The 22,274-nt window shown below is 45.7% G+C and overlaps 2 protein-coding genes across 2 annotated transcripts in view; both read right to left on the bottom strand.

Moving 5' to 3' along the window:
- The window catches only part of FLT3 (fms related receptor tyrosine kinase 3), a 101,642-nt gene that overhangs the window by 13,476 nt on the left and 65,892 nt on the right, over nt 1-22,274 (bottom strand). Inside the window, exons 11-19 of the mRNA XM_037741704.1 lie at nt 21,746-22,052; nt 20,121-20,224; nt 19,902-20,034; nt 19,713-19,817; nt 13,479-13,589; nt 11,947-12,100; nt 9,451-9,533; nt 6,969-7,096; nt 2,219-2,341 (exon numbers count right to left, since the gene is read on the bottom strand). Coding sequence (XP_037597632.1) covers nt 2,219-2,341; nt 6,969-7,096; nt 9,451-9,533; nt 11,947-12,100; nt 13,479-13,589; nt 19,713-19,817; nt 19,902-20,034; nt 20,121-20,224; nt 21,746-22,052 — 1,248 coding nt within the window. The remainder of the gene's footprint in view (nt 1-2,218; nt 2,342-6,968; nt 7,097-9,450; nt 9,534-11,946; nt 12,101-13,478; nt 13,590-19,712; nt 19,818-19,901; nt 20,035-20,120; nt 20,225-21,745; nt 22,053-22,274) is intronic.
- On the bottom strand, nt 8,479-9,333 carry LOC108310465 (gamma-aminobutyric acid receptor-associated protein-like). The gene has a single exon (XM_037741688.1). The coding sequence runs from the start codon at nt 9,259-9,261 to the stop codon at nt 8,977-8,979; it is 285 nt and encodes a 94-aa protein (XP_037597616.1). The 5' UTR covers nt 9,262-9,333; the 3' UTR covers nt 8,479-8,976.

Below are 22,274 nucleotides of genomic sequence, written 5' to 3'. Positions count from 1 at the left end.
ATTAGCTGGGAGTGGTGGCGTGCACCTGTTGTCCCAGCTACTAGGGAGGCTGAGGCAGGAGAACTGCTTGAACTCAGGAGGCGGAGATTGCAGTGAGCCGAGATTGCGCCACTGTACTCCAGCCTGGCGCGTGGCAACAGAGCGAGACAGTCTTAAAAAAAAAAAGCATTTCTTGGAAGACTTTTAGTGGAAATGGCGTCCACAAGAATGTCAGGAGGGGAGCCCACGTCATCACTTGCAGAAATGATACCAGTCTGGCTTCTGTGGCCTTAATAATTTCCACTAGCATGAAAGGGGGTTTTGACTTAGTATAGTCTCAGATTAGAATCAAGACACAAGATGGGTAGGTGACCGGGGCAGAGCTTCACATTGATTTTCTTTTTCGTGAGTTGGGGAGCCCTTCACAGCACATGTTTAATCAGCACATGCTTAATCTGACAAGTAAACCCTCTTTTAAATCCTATGCAAACTGATGAGCTAGTGATTCAAGCAGGCTAGTCCAGTTAATTTGATTAATTAAAGAAATTAATTGTGGTTCCAAATGGAATTCACTTTCCCACATAAGAGACAACCAGCTGGTAGGGTAGAAACTGAATGACCACATATGCGCAGTCTATGATGACTAGGAGCAGATCATAAATCAACTAAATGATGATTTGATTCTAGTGGGAATAGAGTTTAATTTGACTTTTCACATATACTGGATGTTTACCCTGGACAAGGTGCTTTCATGTTGGTTTTATTGGTTTTTTCCCACATCAACGCTATGAGGTAAGTGCATAACCCTTATGGGAAACACTATAACATGGTGGTTAGCACAGACTCAGGGCTAGACTATTCATGTTCAAGTCCACATGCTGTGTAATCATGAGCAGGTTGCTTTTCTGTGCCTCAGTTTCCAAGTGGGTACTCTGAGGAATAAATGAATGAATGTGCATAAGGCACTTAGATGCTTAACACATAGTAAGCACTATATCAGCATTTAATATTATTATTATTATTTCACAGCTAGGGAATTCTTTTTTGGGACAGGGTCTCATTCTGCTGCCCAGGCTGGAGCGCAGTGGCATAATCACAGCTGACTGCAGCCTCAACCTCCTGGGCTCAACTGATCCTCCCACTTCAGCCTCCCAAGTAGCTGAGTGGAAGGTTCACTTGAGCCCAGGTGGGTGCCACCACATCCAGCTAGTGTTTTATTTTTTATAGAGACAGTGAGTGTCTCACCATGTTGCACAGGCTGGTCCTGAACTCCTGGGCTCAAGCAATCCTCCCACTTTGGCCTCTCAAAGTGCCTGGGATTAAAGGCGTGAGCCACCAGCACCCAGACAGGTGTTGGTAATTCTTTAAAAACACACTTTTTCAACTACACAATTTTGTCATCCATCTGTCCTTAGTTTTTTATTAACAAGTCAATTCACTCGCTGTTTGTTTGTTTTGAGACACAGTCTCGCTCTGTTGCCCAGGCTGGAGTTCAATGGTGTGATCTCGGCTCATTGCAACCTCCGCCTCCCAGGTTCAAGCGATTCTCCTGCCTCAGCCTCCTGAGTAGGTGGGATTACAGGCAAGCACCACCATGCCTTAATTTTTGTATTTTTAGTAGAGATGGGGTTTCACTATGTTGGTCAGGTTGGTCTCGAACTCCTGACCTCATGATCTGCCCGCCTTGGCCTCCCAAGGTGCTGGAATTACAGGTGTGAGCCACCGTGCCTGGCCAATTCACTCATGTTTTAGGTCTTCTGTGTTAACAGTAGAAGGATGACAAATATTCATTAATTCATATTTAAGTATTTAGCTTTAACATTTTGTATGTATTTATATGTTGTATATTTTTAAAAATGCTTTATTGTGACATTAACTTTTCACATAATTGAAAACATAACTCAATAATCACTTTATAGCTAAGTAACTGAACTATGTGCCAGTATTGAGATTCTGGGCTTTTAAAAGTGAGGATTGCACTCAAAGGCCCCTATCCAATCTACTCTGACTAGCTAGCCCAAGGACAGATGTGATGCTATATTGCTCAGCTTTTGTTATAGATGGAAGATTCACTGAAGCTGCAGAACAACCTTGTAAGCATAAGTAAGCAGACAGCTGTGAGGGTTTTTTTGATGTTACCATAAATCAGAAATGCACCACAGTGAGTGCAGATGTTTACCACGATAAAGACAAAACACAAAATAGCAGCATAAAAATAAGTAGGAAATGGCAGCCTCACATTGCCCCTGACAACATAGTTGGAATCATTCATGATGTCCCGAGCCAATCCAAAGTCACATATCTTCACCACTTTCCCGTGGGTGACAAGCACGTTCCTGGCGGCCAGGTCTCTGTGAATACACTGTCAAAAATGATACCAGAGTGTTATCTACTGTGATGTACATTATCCTGGAGTGCAAGCTTTCTTCTAGGCTCATGTTCAATAAGATGGAAGGTCTCTTATCTTTAATAGGCCGTGGGCGGTCATGATGATGTGTAGCAAACAAAGGGAACACAGGTGACCCAATTCTGCACCTATGGTGGCTGTAGTTATTTGTGCTCCTTCTGAAGCATCCCCAAAGGCCAAAGAGGAGTGGATCTTTTGCAGATCCCGGGCATAAGTAAGAGGCTCCCCAACAGGGCTCACCCCCTGCCCCCAAGCCTCCAGAGGGAATCTCAGAGGCTGTCCTCCAGCACTTTTCTTGTGGGTGTGAGAAATAGCAACTGTCTTCTGACTGGAAAAGCACTTTAGGAATAAAATGGAGTAATATCGAAGGAAATAGTCAGAATTACAAAAAGCTAAAAATGAGTTTGGAGAGGTTCACTGAAGTGGAATTAGAAGGAGTCCCTGAGCTGAGAGATGTCAGGACGTTAATCCAAGTGGTCTGGCAAGAAAATGAATTTTACAAAGAAAGATCGGAAGCGGAGCAGGGCATTAGCAGCAAAGGTTCAATGAACACTCTTTCATCTTTGAAAAATAAAAGAAAAAGTAAATAAAAATAATAAATAAATAAACGAAACACGAACAGCCCGGTGCCACAGCCCCTCTAGAGCTCCCTCCTCCATACCCAGTTTTTTCAGTGCCATCTACTTGCACTTTGCACACTTGACCCCCAGCTCTGCAACCCGCCTCCTCCTCCTGCCTGTGTGCCCAAGCTGCTCTGGCCAAGACCCGCACTGACTGGCACAGCACCCAGTCTGGATCTGACAGGACCTCTCTGTGGCATCTGGTGCTGTTGGCCAGCCCCTCCTGCTTCTGCTCCTTCCTTCTGGGCACGCTGCACACGGCTTACTCCTGCTTTCTTCCCACTGCTCTGCCTGCTCCCGTCACCCTTAGGGGCTTTGTGCATGAGCCTGTTCTCATGGCTGAGGGCATCCTTGCATCCCACACCCTCATTCAAGCCATTTCATCCAAACCTAGGAATGCAACTACCATCACCCACATCCCTATTTCCAACCCAAACATTTCTCCCGAGCTTCAGGCAGGAGTGTCCAGGTGTCTGCTAGACCAAGCCCTACTTGGTTGCCCCAGGCACGCACCTCACATTCAGTATGTCCAACTCATTACCTTTATCCAAAAAGAACTGCTGATTCCATGCTCCCTATCCTATCTCACATTCCCTGCTGGTTTTCCTTTTCCTTCAAAAATCTCCATCAGTCTGAGCATGAAGCACGTGCTCCTTCAGAAAGCCTCTTCCACTCCATCTCCCCCTCCCCCAGCCAGGTCTGCTGTATAGGTCCCTCCCCTGGGTTCCCAGAACTTACTTCAATTATAGCACTTCATCTTTTTTTTTTTTAATTTGTTTTATTTTTCGAGACAGACTCACTCTGTCGCCCAGGCTGGAGTGCAGTGGTGCAATCTCAGCTCACTGCAACCTCTGCTTCCCAGTTCAAGTGATTCTTGGGCCTCAGCCTGCTAAGTAGCTGGGATTATAGGCGTGCACCACCGTGCTCAGCTATTTTTTGTATTCTTAGTAGAGATGGGGTTTCGCCATGCTGGCCAGGCTGGTCTTGAACACTTGGCCTCAAGCAAGCCACCTCTCGACCTCCCAAAGTGCTGGGATTCCAGGCGTGAGTACTGGGCCGGGCCACAGTGTCATCTCTGACCTGCCTGTCTGCTTGGCTCTGTCTCCTCCATCGCTCATAAGACCTTGGAGCCCAGGAGTCACGTCATAACTGATTCTGTATCTCCAGCATCTAGTGCAGTGCTTGACACATAGTTTGGGCTCAACAAATGTCTGATAAAGTCAAGGGCTACACAGGAAATTGAGGGGTGCCCAGAGGAGTATCGGGGGGAGGTGTGAGAGACAAGCAGCGGACAGTGACACACATGATTCAAAGGGGAGGCCTCATGTGAAGATAAAAGGGTAGAGGGCTTAAGGAACTAGATGTTCTGGCCGGGTGCGGTGGCTCACACCTGTAATCCCAGCACTTTGGGAGGCCAAGGCAGGCGGATCACCTGAGGTCAGAAGTTCGAGACCAGCCTGGCCAATATGGTGAAACCCCGCCTCTACTAAAAATACAAAGATGAGCTGGGCATGGTGGCAGGTGCCTGTAATCCCAGCTACTGGGGAGGCTGAGGCAGGAAAATTGCTTGAACCCAGGAGGCAGAGGTTACAGTGAGGCAAGATCACACCATTGCACTCCAGCCTGCTGCACAAGAGGGAGACTGAGTCTTAAAAAAAAAAAAGATACTGGATGTTTTTCAAAAATTCATATTATTACAAGCCTGAGGTTGAAGGGAACCAGCGCCCCTTGACTGCCAGTTGGGAGTACTTTGAGTATTTACCTAACTATGGGCAGTAAACCAGGCCACACAATCTAAGTAGGTGCTCTCCCACATCTATAAAGCTGTTTGTGGGCCAGGCGTGGTGGCTCACACCTGTAATCCCAGCACTTTGGGAGGCTGAGGTGGGCAAATCACTTGAGGTCAGGAGTTAGAGACCAGTCTGGCCAACATAGTGAAACCTTGTCCCTGCAAAAATACAAAAAATCAGCCAGGTGTAGCCGTGCACACCTGCAATCCCAGCTACTTGGGAAGCTAGGGCAGGAGGATCGCTTGACCTGGGAGGCAGAGGTTGCAGTGAGCTGAGATCATGTCACTGCACTCCAGCCTGGGCAACAGAACAAGACATCATCTCAAAAAATTAATAATAAAAAGAGGCTTGTGAAAGCAGGATTGCACATGTAGATGTGTAAGTGAAAGAGATAAAGACTCAGGTGGGCAAGATGCATGAAAAAGAAGAATCCAAACAGCAGGTGGGGGGAGATGAAGAGAAGAATGTGCCTCTCAGTTGAGAAGTGAGGAAATATTATTGTGACAGTATTTTTTATAACTTGTATTATTTTCGGCCGGGTGTGGTGGCTCACGCCTGTAATCCAAGCACTTTGGAGGCCAAGGCGGGTGGATCACCTGAGGTCAGGAGTTTAAGAACAGCCTGACCAACATGGTGAAACCCCGTCTTTATTTAAAAAAAAAAAAAAATTAGAGAAAAAAAAAACTTGCATTGTTATCACTTTTAAGGTGATTTCGTTACTATTTTGAATAGACAGCCTAGAGTGCAGTGGTATAGTCATAGCTCACTGCAGCCTGGAACTCCTGGGCTTCCCTCCAAAAGCACTGGGCTTACAGATGTGCACCACTGTGCCCAGCCTGTTTTTTATTTTTTAGAGAAAGGGTCTTGCTCTGTCACCCAGATGGAGTGCAGTGGTGCAGTCCTAGCTCACTGCAACTTCCAACTCCTGGGCTCAAGCAATCCTCCCACCTTGGCCTCCCAAGTCAGTGGAACTACAGACACACACCATGAATGTCTGGTTGAGACAGTAATTTTTTAAAGAAAAAATAAAATACAGGCCGGGTGCAATGGCTCAAACCTATAATCCTAGCACTTTGGGAGGCCGAGGTGGGCTAATTGCTTGAGCTAGGAGTTCGAGACCTGCCTGGACAACATGGTGAAACCCCATCTCTACTAAAATACAAAAAATTAGCCAGGCATGTTGTTGCATACCTGTAGTCCCAGCTACTCGGGAGGCTGAGGCATGAGAATTGCTTGAACCCAGGAGGCGGAGATTGTAGTGAGCAGAGATCGTACCACTGCACTCCAGCTTGGATGACAGAGCGAAACTCTGTCTCCAAAAAAAAAAAAAAAAGAAAAGAAAAAACAAAATACAATTGAAAAGTAGTCTTTCCAAATTCAGAGAGCAAAGAGGAGACAAGAGGCAAACGGAAGGAAGTGGAGGAGAGCAGGAGAAGGAGATTAGAAGACTGTAAGAAAAATGAGAGGGAAGAATTTTGGAAAATAAAGAGAAGTTATAATGAAAGGCAAGCAAACGAGGAAGGAAGGGAACCAGATGGCCGGCTGTGATCTGCTTATAGGCAGCAGACGTTTGAAATCACAGAGAACAGCGAGCAGAAAGGTAGTTCAGAAAGAACACAGAATTGGGGCAGAGGCCATGGTTCAAGGAGGGCTCCAGGGCCTTATCAACACAGCCCGGATGGATCTGGGGTTAGCAACAGAGGAGGCAGTGAGGGAGCCTGCAGGCCGCCGCCAGCCCACAGCACATAGGGTGCGGATTAGACAAAGACACTCAGGGTGGCTGGCTGGGTTTCAGCCTCCACTCCTCCCCTGGGTGAATGCCCACATGCAGGACACAGCCTGAACTGCGGTTCAGAAAGGGACTGACAATGCTACGCTTTGTTTTGAGGAAGGATTTCTGAGGACTTCCTATGTCGACCCTCAGTGCTGGAAGCGTCAGGGGACTCTGTGTAGCCTGGGAGAGCTGTGCTGGCTGTGACCGCGCAAGGGATCCCAAGCCATTATGCTACAATTAGCCAAAAGCCAAAGTTAACATTTTAGGTGGCTCCAACAGCAAACGGGGAGAAAAGACAGACTTTAAGGGATACAAGTTAAAATAAACAAGAAAAAAATACATAAGCATATCTTTTCAAATCTTTTTTTGGTTTGTTTTTTTCTTTAAAAGGAGCTTACCGACTTAAATTCCAGAAATTCCATTCCTTTGGCAACTTGATATGCAAAGCAAAGAAGGTCTTCAAATGTAAGCACATTTAAGTCCTCCTCTTCTTCCAGCCTTTTTTGGTTTTCATATTCAATTTCATCTGTAAAATAGAGCCAGTCTTCACTTTTGCCAAAACTCTAAGAAGTTGCCTTATTAATTCTCTCGGGAGATTATTCAAGCCACAGTTAGGGGAGGTGCTGAGGCGTACACATGAAGCTATGGCATTATCTCCCCTGCAGTTGTAGCTGACCTGTTTATGCTGCCTACAAAGGGTCACTGGAAGCTTGTTTTGGTTAGAGATAAACTTTGGAACTGCTCTGATGGCTGATGAGCTCCTGATTGATTAGTCAGGAGTTTTAGATACCTCTCCTCTGCACTAGGTAGGACTGTCACACTGGGAAAATAATTAATATTAATTGAGTGTCTATCCCATTTTATAAACTGTATTTCTGTCTATCCCATTTTATAAACTGTGCATTTCATATTCTTCCATTTACTCCCCCTTTTTTTTTGAGTTGAAGTCTCACTCTGTCGCCCAGGCCGGAATGCAGTGGTGCAATCTCGGCTCCCTGCAACCTCCACCCCCTGGGTTCAAGCGATCCTCCTGCCTCAGCCTCCTGAGTAGCTGGGATTACAGGCATGTGCCACCAAGCCCAGCCAATTTTTCTGTTTTTAGTAGATACAGGGTTTCGCCATGTTGGCCAGGCTAGTCTTGAACTTCTAACCTCAGGTGATCTGCCTGCCTCGGTCTCCCAAAGTGCTAGGATTACAGGCATGAGCCACTGCACCCAGCTCCTCATTTACTCCTTCTAACAGTCCTGTCAGGAAGGTAGTGTTAGGCCTATTTTATAAATTAAAAAATTGTGATTCTGGTGGTCACATAACTTGTCCAAAGTCATCCAGTCAGAAAGCGAAGTAAGCAGAAGTTAATCCAAATTCTTTTTTTTTTTTTTTTTTTTTTTTTTTTTTTTTTTTTTTTTTTTTTTTTTAGACAGGCTTTCTCTCTTGTCACCCAGGCTGGAGTGCAGTGGTGCAATCTCGGCTCACCGCAACCTCTGCCTCCCAGGTTCAAGCGATTCTCCTGCCTCAGCCTCCCGAGTAGCTGGGATTATAGGCATGCACCACCACGCCCAGCTAATTTTGTATTTTTAGTAGAGACAGGGTTTCTCCATGTTGTTCAGGTTGATCTCAAACTCCCAACCTCAGGTGATCCGCCTGCCTTGACGTCCCAAAGTGCTGGGATTACAGGCGTGAACAACCTTGGCCAGTTTAGTTAATCCAAATTTTATATAACTTCAGAGCTCATTATCTCTTCCATTTATCAGGTAATAAGAAGGCTCTAATTAATATATGACTTTAAATGAATAACCTGACCAAATAAAATAGTCCTCAGTGTTTATTAGTTCAATGTTGACTTAAAATCTTCAACATACAAACTGTGGCTGTTAGCTATCCTCTGACATGAACAAATTTTTTTTTTTCCAGCTTGGTGGTTGCTTCTTTATTGATGTGCCTCCTACCTTCCCCCGACAATTTCAGTCCCTTCCAACTACCCCCAAAAAAGAAGATAGTGAAAGGAAGATATTGCTGGGGTTCTGAGCCCCTTGGGCAGTCAGAAAGGGAACAGAAACCAAAACAATCACTAGATGTGACAGAGACTGACAATCAAGAGTCTAAAGCAGAATGGGAAAGGTGGGCAGAGAAAGGGGAAGAAAGGAGAAGGGAGAGGTAGAAGATGCCAGCTCCACCATTACCCCTCCTAAGAGAGGCTGGAGAGAAAGCCTCAAAAGTTAAGAAGTGCCGGTCCTGAATAAGGGAGGTGGTATTTGAGCTTGAAGGAGGAGGAAGTCAAGAAAGGGAGGCCACCTCTCTCTTTGTAGAATGAGAGCCCCCTCCAGCTCAGGGGCAGCGGCTTCACGGACCGTAGGCACTTTCGTCACTATAAGCAATGTACAGAAAGAAGTCTTCTTCATGGTGTTCCTAGTAAAGTTGACCCACTGTGGCACTGGTGGGTGGAATGACATTGTTGACAAAGAAAAACAAGGCATCCTCAGCTCGGAGATGAATTCGCTTCCGGATCAAGAAGCAGAACTGACCAACTGTGAGATCAGAAGGCACCAGGTATTTCTTTTTGTCCAGGTCTCCTATCCGAGCTTTGGGAGCCTCTTCTATCACCGGCACGCGGTCCGGGTATTTCTTTCGGATCTTCTCGCCCTCAGAGCGGCGCTTCTCGAACGGATGCTCTTCTTTGTACACGAACTTCATCCTCCCGGGAACCGGGCTGGACCAGGCTGGGCTGAGGGAACCCGGGGGGCCGGTTGGTGGGCGGCGGCGACAGCCGACATGAACAAATTTTAAAATGCTTTTGTGTTACACACTTTAAAAAAATAGCTAACATAAAACTTTGGCATTCATTTCCATTCTAAAGTGCTGCTACTTAGAATAAAATATTACCTTCAGAGTGAAATGAATTCCCATGAAGCCCTGAGATCGGATCCGAGTCCTGGTGTATTTGAACTTCTCTTGAACCAGGCATGCTGTTAAAAAAAAATTGTTTTTTCATTATTTACATTCTTCTTCTCAGCAGATATTTTATTTTAAAAATATAATTCATCAAATAAATGGATTCCAGTTATAAACTGACTTTTAAATTAAAAGCACACCATCCATTTGTCTACTTGTTGTGTATATTAAAAACATCTGTATAATTGGGATTGCCAGTCTAAGACAAAAGTAATCCTTGTTTTCCGTATAGAATCTTACAGTTCAAAAAGGACCTCAATCAATCCTTGCCACAACCTACAAGATGGGTGTTAAAGTCACACTTTATAAAAGAGAAATTGGGCGCAGTGAGATAAATATGATTTGAGTGGAACCAGGACTCACATCGATCTCATTCTTTGGTTTCTGAACTCAGCCCACTTTCCCTCACATAATACAGATCTTCCCGGGAGTCCTGTCGACATTTTGCCATCCTTCTTTTTTCCATTTTGCCTTTGTAAGGCTCATTTCCTTTTACTGTGAAATTAATAATTAGCAATAATACAAATCTCTTTTAAGGTATATAAAAATTCTTCCCTGAGGAGTTCTGTATGTATTATAACTAGATCATGATTCAATTTATTCCAATATACGAGTTTAACCCAATTCACAATTTACATATCTTTAGGAAATGGCTTCATGCCTTCAGACCATAGATATTCCAAAAGGAATAATTTCGATATATTTAATATTCCAGTGAACAGAATGAATCCAAAGGGCCAAGTACTGACCAGTAGGTGCTGGTCACACACATCTGACTCAGTAGGGTAGCTCCTCTGTTCCAGAATGTGGGTGGCTTTATAGAGTTCTCATTTCTAAACGATGATCTGAGAAATGAGTGCAAAGGGGGGGACTGGTGTGACGGGCACACACAGGTTAAGGGCAACTGCACGTGGGCATGCATGGGGATCTCCGGGGGGCCTGGTGGCTTTAAGACACTGGGTCTCTGTCTCAGACCTTGAAGCCCAGAGGTCTGCACTAAAACTTACATTTTAAGAAAACAAAGCTGGGACTGTCAAATGCATCCCTAAAAAGCCCTGGTAAGGAAAAAAGTCTCCAACAAACAAATACACCTTCAGAATAAGGGAAAGCTTCCACACAAGCAGGGAAATAGGAATGCGCCAACGCTTGGCCAGGTGCGGTGGCTCACACCTGTAATCTGAGAACTTTGGGAGGCCGAGGCAGGTGGATCATCTGAGGTCAGGAGTTCAACACCAGCCTGACCAACATGGTGAAACCCCATCTCTACTAAAAATACAAAACTTAGCTGGGCATGGTGGCATATGCCTGTAATCTTAGCTACTCAGGAGGCTGAGGCAGAAGAATCACTTGAACCCAGGAGGCAGAGTTTGCAGTGAGCCAAGATCGTGCCATTGGACTCCAGCCTGGGCAACAGAGCAAAACTCTGTCTCAAAAAAAAAAGAATGCTTCCATCAGAATGTCTGTGAATCAATTCAGAGAAAGGTGCTACAAAGCCATCATGCTCAGGCCCAGTGTGGTGGCTCACGCCGGTAATCTCAGCACTTTGGGAGGCTGAGGCAGGCGGATCACCTGAGATTGGGAGTTCGAGACCAGCCTGGCCAACATAGTGAAACCCTGTCTCTACTAAAGATACAAAAATTAACCAGGCGTGGTGGCACATGCCTGTAATCCCAGCTACTCAGGAGGCTGAGGCAGGAGAATTGCTTGAACCCAGGAGGTGGAGGTTGCAGTGAGTGGAGACCATGTCACTGCACTCCAGCCTGGGCAACAAATTGCAAAACTCATTAAAAAAAAAAAAGCCATCACATCCAAGTAATTAGTAAGAAAGTTCAAGGATGACGAGGAGATCCCAGCAAACTCCTACAGCCCTCATTTATGCACGCTAAAGCAATAAATCCCTGCAGAACCAAGCGTCTCTCAGGGTCCCCACAGATGCGGAGGATAAATGCAGAGCACAGAGACAGAGTTACTTTACTGTGTCAATCAATTCATCCTAATATTTTAGAATCCAACTTGAGTTCAGTGTTCTTTTGCACAGTAGTCCCAGGACCTAAGCTATTCTCTTTGAATATGTTAAGGACTTTGGGAAAAGTCTTCATTCTTTCTACCAATACCTGTGTGGCAACCAGGTATCCTGAAAGACTGAGTCATGCACCTTTCCCCAAACCATATAGGTATGTAGGGTGCGATGCAGGCATGGGTGGAGAGAGGTTAGCTTAGCCATAGTAACTGTATCGAAGGAAAGGGATGGGGCTCATTGTTCCATGTCAACAGGGAAACTATAGCAAAGATTTAGGAAATCTCTAGGTTGCAGGGCCCACAGACCACACAATGCCTTTAGAAACTGGTCAACGAAGTACGTTTGAACAGCACACTTTGTCTACATTGTATGATGTGTAATTATGAAACCCTGACCCAGCCTCTTACCTGGAATTCGGATGTGATTGGAAAGAGGGGTAAAAACTGAAATTATGTTCCTTGAAAATCTCTGTCCAAGTCCTGTGAAATTTTTCTCTTTTACTTCTTAGATAGTTGAGAAGATCACCATAGCAACAATATTCAAAAATCAAGTAAATTGGTCCTGAAATAGTTACAGTTTCAATTATAGGCATATAAACAGCACACTGCTATTTCAGAAGTCTATGTAGCAGACAACATACTCTTATGAGGGCTCAGTTCTCTACCAACTTGAGGACAGTACAACTTTTACTGAGCCTATCTCTTCTTATATTTTATTTTATTTATTTATTTTTTAAGATGGGGTTTCACCCTGATGGCCAGGCTGGTCTTGAACTCCTGACCTCAGGTGATCCACCTACCTTGGTCTCCCAAAGTGCTAGGATTACAGGCATGAGCCACTGTGCCCAGCCTATACTTTATTTTTTAATTTTAATTTAATTTAATTTAATTTTGAGATGGAGTCTTGCTCTGTCTCCCAGGCTGGAGTGCAGTGGCACAATCTTGGCTCACTGCAACCTCCACTTCCTGGGTTTAAGCAATTCTCCTGCCTCAGCCTCCTGAGTAGCTGGGACTACAGGCACCCGCCACCAAGCCCGACTAATTTTTTGTAATTTTAGTAGAGACGGGGTTTCACCATGTTAGCCAGGATGGTCACGATCTCCTGACCTCGTGATCCACCTGCCTCAGCCTCCCAAAGTTCTGGGATTACAGGTGTGAGCCACCACACCTGGCCTCTTCTTATACTTTAAATTCAGTTTCAGCTTTTGCTCAAATTCCTTCTGAAAGCAGCATCTTCTTGACTTTCTCTGTGGCCTTTGTCTATACACGTGCCCTCACCAATACCATTGGCCTCTTGGATTCTCCAGTTTGCAACTGGAAGTAATGTGTTTGCTGTGTATTATAGGCGAACAGTTGGTAACTATATGCTGATTTGCCGTTTGCTTGAGGAGGGAGAAATATATTCCCAGTCCTCTCTCAGGTTCACTTTCCTCTTTTTCCCTTCTTTTAGTCCCAGCCACAGGCCTGCCACTGCAGAAAGAATGAACCTTGGGCACATCATTTGGGTATTTCTAGGCAGAAGAGAGAGGATTAGAGGGCATGCCACACAGAGAAGTCTGGTATCCTAGCTGTGCCTTATTTGGCAGCAGCCCAACTAGAGCAGTAGCCAGGCTCTGTAGCCATTCTCACCACGCCTGTGCGCCAGCTTCCGAGCTGGGGGAGAAGCACAGACACCACTAGATCTACTTGCAACGTTGTTGTTCTTGTTTTTAAGCAGGTGAGAATTATGTGTTATATTCCCATAAAGCAGGTGAATGAGGCATTCTTTATTTTGACGCCTCTGATTTATAGAGTGCTCAATGTCTATTTCCTCTTGGGTTTGACAGCTCACACTGTGACTGAGAAAAGACAAAAAATTTAAAAAGAGAGAGAGAGAGAACAAACATCCTCTGTCATCAGGCTACAGTCTTTTTGATGAGATTTTCGTGGAAGTGGGTTACCTGACAGCGTGCATGCTCCCAGCAGATTCACAATATTCTCATGGCTTCCAAGCTGGGTCATCATCTTGAGTTCTGACATGAGTGCCTCTCTTTCAGAGCTGTCTGCTTTTTCTGTCAAAGAAAGGAACATTAAAAACATAAAACTCGGCCAGGCGCAGTGGCTCACGCTTGTAATCCTAACACTTTGGGAGGCCAAGGTGGGTGGATCACCTGAGGTCAGGAGTTCAAGACCAGCCTGGCCATCATGGTGAAACCCCCATCTTAAAAAAAAAGAGAAAAAAAAAACAAAACAAAAACATAAAACTCAAGTAAAAAGGCATTTTATGTCATTAAATAAATCAAAAATTTTCTCAGCTCGGAGTCAATCTGCATTATTTATTTAAATTCAAAATTATGAGAGAGGCCAGGTGGGGTGGTTCATGCCTATAATCCCAGCACTTTGGGAGGCTGAGGTGGGTGGATCACTTGAGGTCAGGAGTTCAAGACCAGCCTGATCAACATGGTAAAACCTTATTGCTACTAAAAATACAAAAATTAGCCAGGCATGGAGACAGGTGCTTGTAATCCCAGCTACTTGAGAGGCTGAGGCAGGAGAATCGCTTGAACCCGGGAGGCAGAGGTTGCAGTGAGCCAAGATCGCACCATTGCACTCCAGCCTGGGCGACAATAGCAAAACTCCATCTCTAAATAAATAAATAAATAAATAAACAATATCCTCTGTTTTAAGACAGAATTTCTCTTCTTTTTCTTTCCTTTCTTTCTTTTTCTTTCTTTCTTTTTTTTTTTTGACACAAGGTCTCACTCTGTCACCCAGGCCGGAGTGCAGTGGCACGACTTGGCTTACTGCAGACTCTGCCTCCTGGGCTCAAGTGATCCTCCTACCTCAGCCCTCCAAGTAACTGGGACTACAAGCGCAGGCCCGCGCCTGGTTAATTTTTGTTTTTTGTAGAGATGGGGGGTCTCACCATGTTCCCCAGGCTGGTCTCGAACTCTTGGGCTCAAGCAATCCGCCCACCTCCACCTCCCAAAGTGCCAGGAATACAGGTATGAGCCACCGTGCACAGCCTAAGGCAGAATTCATACTGTAGTACAGGGTCGGGCATGGTGGCTCACACCTGTAATACCAACACTTTCAGAGGCCAAATGTGACTGAGAAAAGACAAAGAAGTTAAAAGAGAGAGAGAGAGAGAACAAACACCCTCTGTCATCAGACTACAGTCTTTCTGATGAGTAATCCAATGTGGGTGGCTTACTTGAGGTCAGAAGTTCGAGACCAACCTGACCAACATGGTGAAACTCCATCTCTACTAAAAATACAAAAAATTAGCTGGGCGTGCCAGCATGTGCCTGTAATTCGAGCTACTCAAGAGGCTAAGGCAGGAGAATTGCTCAAACCCGGGAGGCAAAGGTTGCAGTGAGCCAAGATCGAGTCCCTGCACCACTTCAGCCTGGGTGACAGAGTGAGACCCTGTTTCAAAAAAACCAAACCAAACCAAAGACTATAGCATAAATGTTGAATGTAGTAATGTGCCTTTCCACCGGACTTTCGTCTACCTACCATAATAAAAATCCTTACAGTTGGCCTCAAAAGAAACAAACAAAACAATAACACATGCTTTTCCTCCACAGTACAAGTTAACAGAAAGGGGAAGCATACTTTTTTTGTTGTTTGCAGTCTTGGATCTGTTGTAGTCAGAGAGAGATAAGATAGCGGTGTCAGTGAGAGTGGTTGACTCTAGCCCGCGGCCCTCAGGTCTAGAACGTTAGATTTGCCAGCAAGTCCAATGGGAGGCAGTCAAAGAGGACTAATTCCCACTACCAAGTGCTCAGCAGACCCATCAATTGACATTGAGTAATATAACTGCCAAGCAGGCTAAAACATATTGGTTGGCCAATGCATTCTCTCTCTAGAGAAAATTCTAGAAAGCTCGGCAAACTGTACTCATAACCTGGCTTAGGAGCACAGCGTAAGGAAGGTCACTGTGGAATCCCAGGGCTCCTGTCATTGCTGCTGATGTACAGCTGGTCAGGGCAGCCCGGGCAGCCACAGGGGCAAGGGCAAGGTCTCTGGACTTCCCTCTCCAGGCTCCAGGAACCACCCCTCTGTGAACAGATTTCTTCTTCCAGACATAGTAACTTTTCTTTTCATTCAGTGAAGATTTGATTCGATTTCCAGATTCCATTATTTTGTCCAGGAAGACATTCTAACCTTTACAGTGGCTTCTTCTGTGTGGACATCCTCTATTTCATCTTGGGCAAGCTCTCGGGGATATTCTTGTTTCCAAGATTTTGGCTTGGGGGTGGGATTTCCTGTGGGCACTGGGACCCCCAGTACATCCTGTCTACAGCTTCATGCTGGACAGGGATTCAGGGCTTTCACTTGTTCATGTCCTATTCCTCATGGCTAAAATAGTATCTTACACTTTTTGGCATGCTTTGCTGCTTCTAAACACTTTCATATACCATTGCCTCTTTCATTCAGTCATTCAACAAGTATTTATTGAGTTCTTACTGTGTATGAGGCAATGTCCTAGACATTGGGGAATGAAAGATAAACAAGACACAGCCCTTGTCTTCCTGGAGTTTGGAGTCTCCTGGAGAAGGGAGGGAAGTAACTAAGCCATTAGAACACAATGCCGTAAATGCAATGTGGCAGGCAAGCACGCAGGTCCTCACGCCTGCACTCCCAACAGCTTGGGAGGCCGAGGCAGTCAGAACAATTGCTGGAGCCCAAGAGTTCAGGACCAGCCTGGGTAAAATAGCAAGACCTCATCTCTACTTAAAAATAAAATAGGCCGGGCATAGTGGATTATGCCTGTAATCCCAGCAATTTGGGAGGCCGAGGTGGGCGCATCACTTGAGATCAGGAGTTTGAGACCAGCCTGGCCAACATGGTGAAACCCCATCTCTACAAAAAAAAATAATAATAATTAAAAATAATAAAATAAAATAAGACTGGGCACAGTGGCTCACACCTGATTACACCCAGCACTTTGGGAGACTGAGATGGGCAGATTGCCTGAGGTCAAAGAGTTCGAGACCAGCCTAACCAATGTGGTGAAGCTCGGTCTCTACTAAAAATACAAATTGAGCTGGGCGTGGAGGCACATCCTTGTAATCCCAGCTACTTGGGACGCTGAGGCAGGAGAATCGCTTGAACTCGGGAGGTGGAGGTTACAGTGAGCTGAGATGGCGCCATTGCACTCCACTTTGGGCAGCAAGAGCAAAACTCCATCTCAAAAAATAAAATAAAATAAAAATTAATTAATTAAATAAAATAAAAATTAGCTGCGCCTGATGGTGCATGCATGTAGTTCCAGCTACTGGAAAGGCTGAGGACAGTTGATCACTTCAGCCCAGGACTTCGAGCTTGCAGTGAGCTATGATCACTCCACTGCACTCCAGCCTGGGTGACAGAGTGAGACTGTATCTCAAAAAAAAAAAAAAGAAAAGAAAAATAAAAAATGCAACGTGGCAAAGGCATGCAGGGGGGCTATAGGGTCAAAAGGGACAGCTACCTTAGCCTTGGAGGAGTAGCGAAAGGAGCATTCCACGTCTAAACTGAGTCCTGAAGAGAAATGGGAGCTGGCCAGGTGATTCGGGTGGACGGGGAGGAGAATGGTACAGACAGTTGTGAAAGAGTGGGCAAAAGTCAAGAAAGGAGAGAGCACAGCGCCACAGACACAGACCCTGCCCTCATGAGGCACAGCGGCTACTGGACAAATAGGGCAGCAACTGTATATTAAACACAGATGTCATGACAATGATGGGGAAAGCCTGCAGAGAGCTGATGTTGCACATTGCAAGGGCCTCAATCTTGTCTGCGGTGTGAGACAAGGCTTCCCAGAAGAAGTGGTGTTTAAGCTGAGGAGAGCAGCGGGAGATACCTGCGTGAAAGGGGAAGCAGAAGCAGGAAGATGCACTTGTGCAAAGGCCCCACAATGGGTGGGAGGACGGTGCTGGGGGAACTGAAAGAAGGCCAGCACTCTGGGGAGCGGAGAGCAAGAGGTGGGGAGGCGGCAGCGGCGCAGTCATGAGGGTGGTGGAGGAAATGCGAAGTAGGAAAGCCATCTGATCTGCTTAGCCTTTAGTCACTGTCACTTGGACCTCAGCGTGAAGTAGCCAATGGGAGGCAAGAGTGGATACAGAGAACCTGCTTTGGAAGCTTTAGTCCAGGAGAGAGCTTTGAACTAGGGTGGTGGTAATAGAGACGGAGGGACGAGGACAGATTTGAGAGACACTAAGCAGAAACCTGATAGAATTAGCTCACAGGGTGTTAGAAAGAGGATGATGTCAAAGAAAAGTCACGGGCTTCTGGCGTGTCCAACTATATGGAACGTGGTTATTCACTGGCACTCATTACCAGTCACAGAGAGGACTCCTGGTGCAGGGCCAGCATTTGAGATGGAGTCTCGCTCTGTCGCCCAGGCTGGAGGGCAGTGGCGATCTCGGCTCACTGTAACCTCTGCCTCCAGGGTTCAAGCGATGCTCCTGCCTCAGCCTCCTGAGTATCTGGGGTTACAGGCACCTGTCCCCATGCCCGGCTAATTTTTGTCTTTTTAGTAGAGACGGGTGATCCCCAAAGGGGATTCACCTTGGGTATACTGCGTTAAAGGGAACTTTGAGACATCCAAACACTTAACATACGAACCTGAAGCTCCAAAGGGAGATGCAAGCATGGGGGCCGTTGGTGTATGGGAGGACGTCATGGGCATAGTGGGAATGGCCTGTGCTGAGTTTGTGGAGCGAAAACACAAGGCGGTCCAGGAGCAAGCCTGCAGGGATGCCCCATAAAAGGCTGCATGGAGCCCGGGCAACGCGGTGAAGTCCCATCTCTACCAAAAATACAAAATTAGCCAGGCGTGCTGGAGCATGCCTGTAGTCCCTCCTACTTGGGAGGCTGAAGTGGGAGGATGGCTTGAGCCTGGAAAGTGGAGGTTGCAGTGAGCTGAGATCACATCACTGCACTCCGGCCTGGGAGACAGAGCAAGACTCTGTCCCCAAAACAGCCACAACAACAAAAGCTGGATGGAAGAAGATGAGCCAGCACAGGACTGAGAAGCAGGCAGAGAGCTGGGAGGAAAACCAGAATATGGCGACACAGAACCCAAAGAAAGAAAGCGTTTCCGGATGGAAAGGAGAGTCAGCAGCATCAGCTCGTGCTGAACAACCACGTCCTGTGAGGACTGAAAAACATCCATTCGACTTGGTTTCAGGTCACTGTTGACCTTAGCGAGACAGCCAGCTGGAGGTACTTTTGCAGGATCAGTGGTGGTAATGGTAAGGCCAGCTTCGGGGCTGGATGCCAGATCGGAATGGATGGAGCAATGAAGTCAGGATACAAAGGGCCCCAATTTATTCTCCTACCCAGTGTCTTTCTCAACCCACACCTCTAATCCCAGCACTTCAGGAGGTCAAGCCACCCTCATTTGAGCCAAGAGTTTGCAACTGGCCTGGGCAATATGGTGAGACACCATTTCTAAAAAAAATAAAAACAAAATTAGCTAATCATCTTGCCACACTCCTGTGAGGCTGAGGTGAGAGGATCGCTTTAGTCAAGGAGGTCGAGGCTGCAGTGAGCCATGATCTCGGCACTCTAGCCTTGGCAACAGAGCAAGATCCTTTCTTTAAAAATAAAACAACAACACAAATGTAAGAAAGAACTTCTGCCTGTGGCAACAGTACCCCCAAATATCAAATCCTATAAAAAATAAATAGGCCCAGCACAGTGGCTCGTGCCTGTAATCCCAGCACTTTGGGAGGCCAAGGCGGGCAGATAGTTTGAGCTGAGGCATGCCAGATCACCCTAGGCAACATGGTGAAACCCCATCTCTACCAAAAAAGCAAAAATTAGCTGAGCGTGGTGGTGCGCACCCACAGCCCCAGCCGCTCAGGAGGCTGAGGAGAGAATCACCTGAGCCCAAGGGGTGGAGGCTGCAGTGAGCCATGATCGCAGCACTATACTCCAGCCTAGGTGACAGAGCGAGACCTTGTCTCAAAAATAAAATAAAAATAAACAAAGAGAGAAGTGGAAGAACAGGTGGAGTTTTGTATTTATGACTTGAATTTTGTTTCGTGACTGAGTTAACACTCACCCCAATCTACTCCATTTTTAGCCTTGAAACATGGCAAACAGGAACCATTACAAAGGCAGAAAAGAGAGGAAGGCATGGGTGGGAAACTGTGCCTCCCATGTTTGTGCATCTTTGTTGCTGTCGTTCCACCATACCGTACCTTTTAGCATTTTGACGGCAACCTGGATTGAGACTCCTGTTTTGCTAATTCCATAAGCTGTTGCGTTCATCACCTTTCCAAAAGCACCTGATCCTAGTACCTGCCCTGCAAAGATAAATGTGTGCATTTCAAAGATGTTTCCAGTGGAAAAGAAATGCTGCAGAGACATTTGGCACATTCCATTCTTACCAAACTCTAAATTTTCTCTTGGAAACTCCCATTTGAGATCATATTCATACTCTCTGAAATCCACATAGAAGTATTCATTATCTGAGGAGCCGGTCACCTGTACCATCTGCATCTGGCTTTCATACCTAAATTGCTTCAGAGATGAAATGATGAGTCAGTTAGGAATAGGCGGCTCTGCAGATAGAGGAAACAATAATGAATTTTTACCTTTGCTTTTACCTTTTTGTACTTGTGACAAATTAGCATGGTTAAAACAACAATGAAGAGGAGACAAAACCCGATTGTTGCGTAGAATGAGATGTCTTGGATGAAAGGGAAGGGGCCTGCAACAAAAGAGTGTCACTCAGAGAGGAAATAGAATCCCTGTGTGACGCATCACACCTATTAATAGGTTTAAAGGAAATATTGGTTGGCTGCTTGTTAATTATTTTCTTCCCTCATTTTTTTTTTTATGTCTCTATTACAAAACACAATTACAGGCATACCCATTTTTAGATTGCATTCTAGCCCGGGCAATAAAGCAACACCCCTGTTCTCTCTCCCTCATCCTTCCTTTCCTTCATTCTTTTTTTTTCTTTTTCTTTTTTTTTTATTCTCTTTCTTTCTCTCTTTTTTCCTCTGAAAACAAACAAACAAAAAAAAAAAAAAAGAAGATCTGGGTATAAGGTGAAAAAAAAAAAATACAAAATTAGCCAGGTGTGGTGGCACATGCCTGTAACCCCAGCTACTTGGGAGGCTAAGGCAGGAGAATTGCAAAAAAAAAAAAAAAAAAAGAATTCCTGTGTGACATTGTGAATAGCGGACAGCTCATTATAATCTCTCACATCCTGTTCTGGTAATAATCATTTTCAGTTCTCACAAGCACTCTGCATAGACTCTACTCCCCACAGACAACCAGGCAATGTCCCTGTAAAGGATACGTTTCCTTCCTAGAAAATTGCAAATTATTCTGAATCCATTCTTCGAAACCATTCACTAGGATTGCAAGAATTACCTCTGGGCTAGGCACAATGGCTCACGCCTGTAGTCCCCACACTTTGGGAGGCTGAGGTGGGGGGATCATTTGAGACAAGAATTAGAGACCAGCCTGGGCAACATGGCAAAACCCCGTTTCTACTAAAAATACAAAAATTAGCCAGGCATGGTGGCAGACACCTGTAAGCCCCGGTACTCGGGAGGCTGAGGCAGGAGAATCGCTTGAACCCTGGAGGCAGAGGTTACAGAGAGCCAAGATCACCACTGTACTCCAGCCTGAGCGACAGAGCGAGACTCCATCTCAAATGAAAAAAAAAAAAAAAAGAATTACATGGATTTAGACCTTTAAATCCATGGGATACACAAGTCAGAGAAAAAAAAGAAGCTCATATCCCTTTTATGAAGGTCTCACATGAAAGTGAAGAAGTCAGTTTTGGGAGGTTGGTGCTCCTAATTTTCAGGGTGGGCGGCCAGGTTTCAGAATTGTTTAACTTAGAAGGGCTCTAAAAAGCAAACCAAAGATTGTAAAACAGCATGCTAAGGGCAAATAAGGAGGCTAACCAAAAGGAAAATGACAGAGACTCCAAGTGATGAAATCTGCTTCTCTAGCATGAGATCCGTCCTTGGAGATTCACCACACTGGGAGTTTCTGCTTCTCCCCATCACTGTGAGTCACAAAGGCACAAGCAGAACTCTGCCCCAGCCTGCGAAACAGTCTGTCTGGGAATTCTTGCCTGACTCAAAAAACCTTTCCTCACGCACTGGCCCTAGAGTGTCCTGTAAAATTCCCCAAGTAAAAGTGAGCGACGGGGACGAACTTCTAGTGGGGAATTCCTGATGGCGAAGTATTACAATAGCAACTGTTGTACCTGGGGAGTTTAAAAGGATCGTCTCACAAGACGTGCCAAGGGAATTGTATGCACAGCACTTGACCAGGAACCCTCTTAAGGCTTCACTCACGTTGAGAGTACTGCTCGACACCCACTGTCCAAACACTTTCCTGTTAGCCCTTCCATTCCATACTCCTTCTGTGATCTCTTCTGTGCAGCTGGAAAAAAAAAAAATGGCAGAGAAGTTAGACAGGTGAGCTGTCATCAGACTGGAAGTTGGGGTTTCTGCAGCGAGTTCTGAAACAGATTCATGCCAGGAGCCGTGGCTCACGCCTATAATCCCAGCACTTTGGGAGGCTGAGGCGGGCAGATCACAAGGTCAAGAGATGGATACCATCTTGGCCAACATGGTGAAACCCCGTCTCTACTAAAAATACAAAAATTAACTGGACATGGTGGCACGAGCCTGTAGTCCCAGCTACTAGGGAGGCTGAGGCAGGAGAATTGCTTGAACCCGGGAGGGGGAGGTTGCAGTGAGCCGAGATCGCGCCACCGCACTCCAGCCTGG

Source organism: Cebus imitator, unplaced genomic scaffold (genome assembly GCF_001604975.1).
Source record: "Cebus imitator isolate Cc_AM_T3 unplaced genomic scaffold, Cebus_imitator-1.0 Scaffold103, whole genome shotgun sequence".
In the NCBI taxonomy this organism is placed as follows: Eukaryota; Metazoa; Chordata; class Mammalia; order Primates; family Cebidae; genus Cebus; species Cebus imitator.
This window is presented reverse-complemented; position numbering and strand designations above follow the sequence as displayed.